Consider the following 10,911-nt stretch of genomic DNA (forward strand, 5'->3'; position numbering starts at 1 on the left):
TTAGCAAATTAACACTGGAGTGATAGATGTTCAGATGATGATGTGCAAGTAGAAATACTGGTGTGCAAAAGAGCAGAACAGTAAATAAAAACAATATGGGGATGAGTGCAGAGGAAGGTTAGAGCTGGGAGGTGGAGGGACCTTCTGACAGATGAGTAATGGAGCACAGTAATGGAGCACAGCAAGTTTACAAGTTATTCTGAATATCAAAGGTATGTACAGTGGATATGGTAAGCTGATATTATGGTTAGTTAGTAGATATTGGCCTACTGTATCAACTACAGTGGAGTATTGGCCTATAATTTGTATGCCTCTTCTTTCCTCAGCACCAGAATCAGTTGGCTGTTTCACAATGAACATATATTTATTAAGTAAATCCATCTAGTTCTAGCCATGGCAATGTTTGGCAAGGTGCTGGAGCCGGTGGGCTACATGCAGACCATGAGGACCCTTGTGGAGGGCATCTGTACCTACCTGGGTGGCAGTGCCTTAGCTGACGAGACAGACCTGGCCATGAAGAATCTGGACTACATAGACCAGGAGCTGGGTGCTGTAGGGCAGGGCCTTCTGACTGGCCAAGAGGTCCATCTCCTGGAGGACGACCTGGCCGCGGTCTACTACCAGCTGGGCGTGGCCGTCAGGGCACAGTCGGAGTTCACCATCGGGAGACAGAGGTGTCCTCCAGTACGTCCTGGAGCACCGGCTGGCGAGGCAGTTGACAATGCTCCACAGCAGGCTGATGGGGGTGTCGGCACTGATGGACCAGCCAATCCTGCTGGAGGAGCTGGTCCAGAGCCACAAGTCCAACCGCTGGGAGATGAGGGAGTTCTGTGTCCAGGTCAGTGGGGGTCAGGGCATGGTCAGCCATCAGCACACAATGCCCAACAGGCAACAGTTATCATTATGTTCAACTCTCAATATCTCTAACCATTGAATGTGTAAATCTTTGCACACAGTGTATGGAGTTTAACAAAATTAGACATGAAGTTCAAAGAACAAAATTGTTTGCCTGGGAGCCATGCTTTGTCCAACTGTCAGACTAAAATAGTTTGTAAAATAGACATGAAGTTAATGATTTTCTAGCCTGGTCCCAAATATGTTTGTGCTCTTGCCAACTCCATTGCTGTCATTGTCAAGCCAAACATTTTTGGCATGATAGCACAAACAGACTGGTACTCAGGCTAATGATTTTAACCCTAAATGCTTTACCCTAAAATAGTTACAGGTTGTGTTGTTATTCAAAATATTTTGCGATAATTGTAATGCAGTTGCATATCCAAAGCTCACCCCTATCTAGTCCAACACTTGGTACATCACACCGCAAAATTAGGTCAGATTTCTGTTTGCATTGCTCTCCTAAGCGAGCAGAAAATGTGTGTAGAGAGAAAACCTTATTTCACCTTGGTAAAAATACAACCACATCTGTTATGTTAACCTTGGATAACTTATCAGGCACAAACATAGCAGCAAAATGTATGATGCTTGATACTGATTAAATACCTGCTATTTTAGGCACTCTATGATCTTGAAGAATCATCCCAGCCACTGCTGTTGCAGCAGATTTTTCAAATCATAAATAGCTTTGTGCTATGCTTCTCCAAATGCTGATTCTACAAAATGCCGTCTGTTCAGTATAGTAGCGCACCAATCATCCAAGTGGGCCAACACTCTACTATTTTTTGAATCTACTGAACATGAGTCATATAGTCACAGCATAGAACTTGGGTTTTGTTCTATCAGCCTCTCTTCCCTTTCCTTGCAGTTGAACTTTGTCCTGGGCACGGGTCTGCTGTGCCTCTTCACCCAGGCCTTGCTGACAGGCCGAGACCAGGCCCTGCTGATGAAGACCTGGTCTGATCACATTGGCGCCCTCTATGGGAAGATGAAGACTGATAGGGGGCGCTGTTCGGGCTACTTCCTGCAGCAGGCGGAGAAAGATGTGCGTCAGCAGCTGCAGGAGGTCATGCAGAGGCGTTCAGCCCTCGAGGAGGCAGCAGCTGGCATCTTTAAGATCCTGGAGAACAACTACGACTGGCTGCGCTGGGCTGTCATGGTGCACTCTGCCATGGGGCCCTTGGATGAGGACGGGGGCAGATCTGGGGGACCACTCTACAGCCCAATCACTTCCTGTCCGTGTTGTCTGAGGCACCCTGCCCTCATGTGGTGGCCTGCTACCGTGACATGCCCAGCTCGCTGGATAAGAGCCGCATCCACCAGCTGATCATGGACCTGGAGTGAAAAATCCCCAACCCGCCTCCAGATGTGTACGCCTCTATCGAGGAGTACCCGGGGAAGGCCCGATGGTACATGGCCTCTCGCATGCTGAAGAAGCTGCAGGAGGGTCTGTGCTCCGCGGTGGACATCCCCGTGGTGCCAGACAATATGGAGATGAAGTGTAACTTCCCCCAAGCATCCTACTACCTGTACGGGTACAAACACAGGCTGGCCTCGGGCACCGTGTGTGTGTTTGGATAAGAGAAAGGGGGTCTGGCTAGGCCTGCGGGCTGAGGCTCAGCTGCTGCAGTGCTACATCTGCTGAGGCTGGACATACATGAATGCACTACTTTTAAAAAACTCCAGATGTTCACAGTCAACTGAAACCATGTTTTCCTCTTTATTTCTGCTGTTTCATACCGGTAGTTTCATAACCAAATTGCCCTTGTATTATGTCATTGACATTTCTTCACAATAATGGAAATTAGAAAAACAAAAAACAGTTCTAATACTATTTCTTCACAATAAATACATTTTCAAAAACTGTTTTTTTTTTAGCATTACATGTCCCGAAATACACTCTTACTTAAAGCAACAATATCATATACTGTTTTGGATCCACCCAGAGAGGATCTAGAGTATAACTATTAGTAATCCAGACTAAGGGTTGTATGATGCACAGTTTAACAAATAAATAACAATGAAATCTTTATATATATAAAGTATAATACAATTTTAGACCAGTCTACACAATACCAAGTCTGAGCTACACAATACATAAGTGGTCAAAAATCCTGGTCATGGAGAGCTCCAGGCTGCACAGGACTAAAACACCTAGTTCTACGAACAGAATAAGATGTGTTAGTGCTGGGCTGGAACATAAGCCTGCGCATCCTGTACCTCTCCAGAACCAGGCTTAGTGACCACTACTGTTGATAAATGGCTGCACTGTACTAGAGATGTCGCACATATTCCTTGTCCTGCTGTGAAAACTTTTCCATGTCTCTCCTGATATCAGGGAAGCCCTGTAGAACCATCTGGAAGCGTTCTGAGGACAGGGAGAAGAGCTGGCAGGTGGTCAGAGCTTGAACCGTGGCCAAACGCTTTCCTTTGGTCATGAGGCAGGTCTCTGTAAACCAGTACGGCATAGAACAACACAATATACATTTATTACACAGCATATCAACTAAGCCCACTGTTCCTTGTCATATCCTGCATAGTCCCAAGAGATGAAATCAGCAAAACAATGTAGAACAGGAGAATAAGAATAACAACTGTGGGGGGTTGGGTCTTTTTCAATTATGTAAGAAAACGGATGGGGGATGAGGTTTGACAATCAGAATTTCTTGATTACCCAATCTCTTGTGTAATGAATAGAATGATATTCTGAACAAATGAATGAAGGAATAAATGAATGATGCTGGATTGAGTTACTCGGATCTGAGCCTGACCTCCAAAGTAGTCTCCATCAGCCAGTTCCTGCGAGAAGGAGTCTGTCTCCACCAGGACCTGGCCGTGCTCGATGAAGAACATGCGGTCTCCGGGTGCATTCTGTTGGAAGATGACATCATCCTCTTGGAAGACTTCATGCTGAAACTGGAGGAGAACGGTGTTCAGGAAGTTGACGTCTCGGTTCTGGAACATGGGTACGTTGTTCAGCAGGCTCAAACACATCACTGTCAGAATCTCCTGTATCACACACACACACAGAGCTTTTCTTCAGATTGTTTCATAATAAAGTTCCACAAATAGAACATTGACAAACAGAAGTTCCACAAATAGAACATTGACAAACAGAAGTTCCACAAATAGAACATTGACAAACAGAAGTTCCACAAATAGAACATTGACAAACAGAAGTTCCACAAATAGAACATTGACAAACAGAAGTTCCACAAATAGAACATTGACAAACAGAAGTTCCACAAATAGAACATTGACAAACAGAAGTTCCACAAATAGAACATTGACAAACAGAAGTTCCACAAATAGAACATTGACAAACAGAAGTTCCACAAATAGAACATTGACAAACAGAAGTTCCACAAATAGACAGGCAGGTCCCACTACTAAACAAAGGTGTGATAACCAAAGGAAACCATAGTTAAGTAGAATGTAGTTACGTACTTATACTTATAGTGGTACAATTGTGTAACTATTGTATAAGGTCGGTGTAATGTACAGTAGGACCTAAATTGTATAGAATAAAATAGAAAAGAATATGATCGATTCAAGTACCTCTCTCAAAGCTGAGGAGACTGAAATTAGAAAGTTCTTTTCGTCAAACCATCTCCCCCCATATCGGGCCCCGTAGTACTTCTGGATTCGAAGTCGAAGGTCGTTAGGAAGCTTCAAGAAGGTCATGTAGTCATCTAGATGATTCATCTGTGGATTATCAGACATGGTGGACTTTGAATGATATGCCATTACAATCAAAGGTGACATATTAATAGAGTTCCTTGCTTATGTTATCGAGTTTGAAGCCGAGTCGTCGGTGTTAAAGCCAAGGCTTTACATTTCCATTATACGTAGTATACCTTATCTTTGTAGGCCTTTGCTGCTTGGTCTACGTTGGTTATGATGGCAGCAGCGTTGGCCACCAGTACAGTGTACATTAGAGCCCCAGACAGCATACTGGTCATGACCACCCACAGCTCCACCTCATCTAGGGAGCAAAACACCCGGTACACACATAAATGCAGTGTAAAACTTGTCTATTGAACTCTGGGCACTACAGTCTTGGAATAGCACGGGTCTAATATACTGTATGAGTATATATGAAAGACATGCTCTATTGTGTCAACAGAATATCAACAGGTTATCAGCAGTCCTTACTTGTTGGTGACTCATTGGAGCCATAGGAAATTTGGATCATATGAGAGAGAGCACGAAACACTCCAAAGGAATACTTCTCACCGACCGTGGCATTCTGGAAAATATCACATTGTTTATATAGGGTGAACTAACCCTTTAAATGCAGCCAAAACCTTACATGTCTCAGTAGGTGTGGGGCTTACCATCAGCTTCTCTTGTCTGACCCAGCAGTCAGATGGGAACTCCTCCAGCATCGGGACAAAGTACTGGATACAGCCGTTCCAGTGGCACAGCAGAAACATCATCATAAACAAAGACAGTATGCGGAAGAACAGCTGAACATACTCCAAGTTGGCATTTGAAACCTATGGAGAAAGAAACAAAGGCACTCAATTAAAAGATGGAAATAAAAATGAACTAATTGGACTGCAAAGATAATCTAGAAGTAATGTGTACACCAATCAAAAGTTATTCTCCTGTCCTTCTTTGTATTCATTTTTAGCCAAATGTATTTGTAGTACAAGGTTTGACTTTGTGGTATTTTCAGCATTGGGAGATGGTAGCATACCAGAACTTACCTTTTCAACTTCATTGAAGAAGCGGACAAGCCTGGAGACTCTGAGGAGCCTGACAAGGCTGATGATTCGGACAAACATGAGGATCCGCACCATTCTACTGGCTTTGGAACCTGAGGTGGAGGTGTCACTGTGGGATTGTAACTCCTGTCACAATAAAATACAGAAATAAAAAAATATTGTAAAAATGTATTGATCTTACAATAGACTGGAACTAATGTATAACAGCGTGATTATGGATTTATCATAATTTATCATTACCGCAATTAATAGTATGTAGCCAATTGGGAATGCTGCAATCACATCTGGTATGAACCAACTCTTTAGGTAAATCACACGGATCTTTTTGATATCCAGTATAGCCACCTACGGAATTGAAAAACAGACAGTTTCAGTTGATTGTTATTAGTGCTTGGCAGCATTCCTCAGACAAATGAATGAATACTTCAACAATGCAACTGAAGCTAAATGTTTGGAGATTCTGGCCAAAATGAAACGATACAGTGATGCCATCCAGAATGTACGTCAGAAGCTACTAATAGAGAAGTGCATTACTATAAATTTGACAGGGTCGTCAATTGGCCAAACTTTCAGATTAATATTTTACACCAGTTTGGCATGAAATTGAAACAGAATAAGACACAACCTGGTGCTTGATCAGCCTCTTTACATGCGTATTTCCACAGTCATGTTTCATCATGTTTCATCATCTGTGCACAGTGCACTTCAGAACATATTTACTAAGCATCTTGCTCCCCAGTAAAGTTTGCGCCTGTTATTTTCATGTGAGAATATAACACAAAAGCAACCCTAATCTGTATAAATAGTTATCTCTGAATCGTTATCTTTAAAAAAATTATATTCGCTCTTGCAAATAACAGCTGCAGGTTTAGCACATGGGCCAGGGTTTCAATTAAGCTGTCCCTTCACATGCACTGAAACGAATACAGAAAGGGCAGATTGGGTTTGCATGCTTGTGGAAAGGGATTATACAACTATCGCAGATTGGGTCTGGTCTGAAAATAGAGTAAAGTCAGCGCCTCATTACCTCACTGTCCTCAGAGATGATACCCATGCGAAAATTCAGAGCCACATCCATCAGAAACAGAGTGTCTGAGAAGACATTGAAACCTTCCCAGCCAACTCCACTGTACCCGTCTAAGAAAGCTATCTCCATGGGGATCCCAATCAAATTCAGGAATGTGATGGCAACCATACACATGATGTAGTAACTCCTACAAGACACAATAACAAAGGGTATGTACATGATTAAAGTCATGCACACACGCATTTTTTAGAATCACTGTTAGAAACACCCTTTAGTGTTTTCTTTGGCATATACCTAAAGTCTTTGCTGTTTTTGCTAACTTTGCTGTGTTGTTCTTTGATAGACAAAAATGCCAAGACATCCCTTAGGTCTAACTTTGTTGTGTTGTTCTAGGACAGACAAAATGCCAAGGCAGCAAAAACAGTAGCTGGAGAAGAATACCTTATGGGGCTGAATGGGTGGATGACCCAGACTCCACTCTGCAGCTGGCGTATACATTCCTTCTCCACAGCTATCTCGCTGCCGTACACAGATAGAGACTGCCTGTTCAGCTGAGGCAGAAATACAGCTTTCCAACCACAGGTGCTGGCTATGCGTCTGCCGACAGGGGCTTGGGAGTTTTCCATGCCAGAAGGAGCACACGGTTATTCTGTTCAGCTGACTGCGCTGGCCATCCTTCTCTGGGCTGCTGAAGAGTCGAGTCTAACTTTGCTCTAAACTGACCTGTCTTTTTGGTCACAGGGTAATTTTCCATCACAGCTCCTGTGGACGGGGCTTATTGAGGCGGTGTGGTGGGAGGAGAGCGGCTGCCAGACTTTCCTCTCCCCCTCTCTCTCTCTCTCTCGCTCCCTCATCCTTTCTCTCTCTCTCCCTCCCGGCTCATCAACTATTCAGTATCTCCGCTTCATGCAAGCATGAATCAAGCCCAGTTAAAAGACAAGGCTGGATCACATTAATACTGAATACAATGGGTGGTTTTGAATATCACAATTATTGTCATCTGAACTACACAACTAGTAACAGTAGACTATTGAATAATTAAAATAGTAATTTAACCAGGACAATAGTTACATGTTAAAACTATAACAGCAAATTTGTTATAAATTATAGGCTAACAACTTTCTTGTTTTTTATTGTTTTTGGTATTTTAACATATTTTGTGCACACATACTTATCTGGGATGCTATCTCATGGGATCTGTGTATGTCTGTATATTACATTACAATGCTATTTCTTCTGGCTCCCAGTAAATGCTTGATGAGGGTCAGATGAGGTCACAGTGTTGTCAGAAATGAAAGCTTACTAGTGTAACCGGTAAAAGGAATGAACTCCTGCCAATCCGATTTATGTAAAGGTCACACAAGACAAAATTACACTCATTCCAAATAACATGGTCGATATCAATCGACTGGCCTAATGTATTTTTATGCATTCTATTTTTGATGCAACCTGAGTACCACAGGAGGTTGGTGGCACCTTAATAGGGGAGGACTGGCTCGTGGTAATGGCTGGTGCGTAATTGGTGGAATGGTATCAAATACATCAAACACATGGTTTCCATGTGTTTGATGCCATTCCCTTACTCCGTTCCAGACATTATTATGAGCCGTCCTCCCCTCAGCAGCCTCCACTGCTGAGTACATCAAAAATGTATTTCAAGACATGCCACATCCAAAGTTACACTGAATTTTCTTGTGTTGGTTTGCCTTTATGAAAAAGTTATTTTAGTATACAAGAAGAATGTTGGATTTTTTTTTCACATGCAGTCTTGTTTTAATCTTCCATAACAATATGAATGGATATAGCATTTTCTTCTTCAAATTGTTTTTATTATATTGTCAAAAAAATTCTAAATGTAAGAAATGAATCCACAGTTTACAATATACAGCATACCAGTATCTGTTCATTTTATTTACAAAAAATGTGTAACATTGTTTGGTCCTACATTGTTTTTTAAACTAAGTGTTAGTGAATGGTGTTGTGCGAGGCCCCTTCACTCAGTTATCTCCTCAGTTTTCCCTCTGCATATCTTTAGGTTTGGATTCACTCTGTTGTTGTGCCTCTGAAAAGAAGAAAGGTATATATTCTTTGAATGAAGAGTGAGTGTTACATTTGTTGAGACATAAAGCAGCAGAAGAGGGGCTTTAATGAAGATAAAAGGTTCTCACTCTTTAGGTCCTCTTGGCGCTATTGGGCAGTCATCTCCAGATCTTTCCTGACGTTAGGGAAGGCCTGTAGGACCTGCTGGAAGCTGTCTGCGTGCAGGGATAAGAGCTGGCAGATGGTCATAGCTCACACTGTTGCCAAACACTTCCTTTGGTCAGGAGGCAGATCTTTGTGGAACAGAGACAGACAAAGCAGTGAGTCGCTGCAGTCAGACCAGACTTACATTTCAAAGCAGCTGTACCAACTTTAGACCTGGAGAGCTACAGTGTGCAGGCTTTTGTTCCAGCCCTGGTTCAGCTAATCATGGTCTTCCTCTATGAAGAAAATTGAACTCTAGAGACAGACACACATGTCCAGGGATCTTTTTCTCAGCCCACTTCCAAAGTAGTCCCCGTCAATAAGCTCCTTCTGGAAAAAGTCGGTCTTCACCAGGAACTGGCGGTGCTCGATGAAGAACATGCGGTCTCTGGACGTGTTCTGCCTGATGAAAGCCTCCTGGAAGACCTCGAATTGCAGCTGGGTGAGAACGGTGTTCAGGAAGTTGACGTCTCGGTTCTTCAACGTGAGCGTGTTTTCATCAAGGCTGCAAATAAAATAAAATAAAATCAAATGTATTTATATAGCCCTTCGTACATCAGCTGATATCTCAAAGTGCTGTACAGAAACCCAGCCTAAAACCCCAAACAGCAAGCAATGCAGGTGTAGAAGCACGGTGGCTAGGAAAAACTCCCTAGAAAGGCCAATACCTAGGAAGAAACCTAGAGAGGAACCAGGCTATGTGGGGTGGCCAGTCCTCTTCTGGCTGTGCCGGGTGGAGATTATAACAGAACATGGCCAAGATGTTCAAATGTTCATAAATGACCAGCATGGTCGAATAATAATAAGGCAGAACAGTTGAAACTAGAGCAGCAGCACAGTCAGGTGGAAGTTGAAACTGGAGCAGCAGCATGGCCAGGTGGACTGGGGACAGCAAGGAGTCATCATGTCAGGTAGTCCTGGGGCATGGTCCTAGGGCTCAGGTCCTCCGAGAGAGAGAAAGAAAGAGAGAAGGAGAGAATTAGAGAACGCACACTTAGATTCACACAGGACACCGAATAGGACAGGAGAAGTACTCCAGATATAACAAACTGACCCCAGCCCCCCGACACATAAACTACTGCAGCATAAATACTGGAGGCTGAGACAGGAGGGGTCAGTAGACACTGTGGCCCCATCCGAGGACACCCCCGGACAGGGCCAAACAGGAAGGATATAACCCCACCCACTTTGCCAAAGCACAGCCCCCACACATCACTGTCAGGATCTCCTGGATAACACAAAACAACAAGAAAAGCCAATTAGCTTTACAATGTCACAATGACTTTCCATCATTATTTAAAGGGTCTGTGCAGTCAAAATTCAGTTTTTCTGTGTTTTGCATTATATTGTACAACAGCTGATTAAATTTTTTTTTAAATCAGTGTTATTCCCTGATATCTGCTGGTTGAAAATACAATCTACACAGGACCTTCTAATCAGCATGTTTGCATGGGCAGGAGTTTTGGCACCAGGTGGAAAATTGGTTAATAGACCAATAACAAAGATTGTTCCAAAACTATCTGGCAATAACAGCTAGTTTTCCGTTTTCTCTCCCCACTGAGAACACTCCCAGTCAGTCCTAGCAAAATTATTTATTGATAAAACAATTTTTGTCAATTTTAATGGGAAACTATTACAGTAAGATACTTAATTATTACCCAGAAATGATTTTATAATTATATACAGTACCAGACAAAAGTTTGGACACACCTACTCATTCCAGGGTTGTTCTTTATTTTTACTATTTTTTACATTGTAGAATAATAGTGAAGACATCAAAACTATGAAATAACACATATGGAATCATGTAGTAACCAAAAAAGTGTTCAACAAATTAAAATATATTTTATATTTGAGATTCTTCAAAGTAGCCGCGTTTGCCTTGATGACAGCTTTGCACACTCTTGGCATTCTCTCAACCAGCTTCATGAGGTAGTAAACTGGAATGCATTTCAAATAAAAGGTGTGCCTTGTTAAAAGTTCATTTGTGGACAATCAGTTGTGTTGTGAGAAGGT

The 10,911-nt window shown here is 42.6% G+C and overlaps 1 protein-coding gene across 1 annotated transcript; it reads right to left on the minus strand.

Annotated features, from left to right (window-relative positions):
* Positions 1-2,595: 2,595 nt before the first annotated feature.
* On the minus strand, positions 2,596-7,481 carry LOC109903066 (potassium/sodium hyperpolarization-activated cyclic nucleotide-gated channel 1). The gene is made up of 10 exons (XM_020499725.2): positions 7,093-7,481; positions 6,652-6,838; positions 5,865-5,969; positions 5,607-5,750; positions 5,232-5,393; positions 5,050-5,143; positions 4,752-4,879; positions 4,453-4,599; positions 3,666-3,903; positions 2,596-3,343 (listed from the first exon to the last, which is right to left on the minus strand). Exons 1-10 carry the CDS (start codon positions 7,275-7,277, stop codon positions 3,168-3,170), a joined length of 1,566 nt encoding a protein of 521 aa, XP_020355314.1. The 5' UTR covers positions 7,278-7,481; the 3' UTR covers positions 2,596-3,167.
* Between the last annotated feature and the right edge of the window lie 3,430 nt (positions 7,482-10,911).

This window comes from Oncorhynchus kisutch, linkage group LG2 (assembly GCF_002021735.2).
Source record: "Oncorhynchus kisutch isolate 150728-3 linkage group LG2, Okis_V2, whole genome shotgun sequence".
In the NCBI taxonomy this organism is placed as follows: Eukaryota; Metazoa; Chordata; class Actinopteri; order Salmoniformes; family Salmonidae; genus Oncorhynchus; species Oncorhynchus kisutch.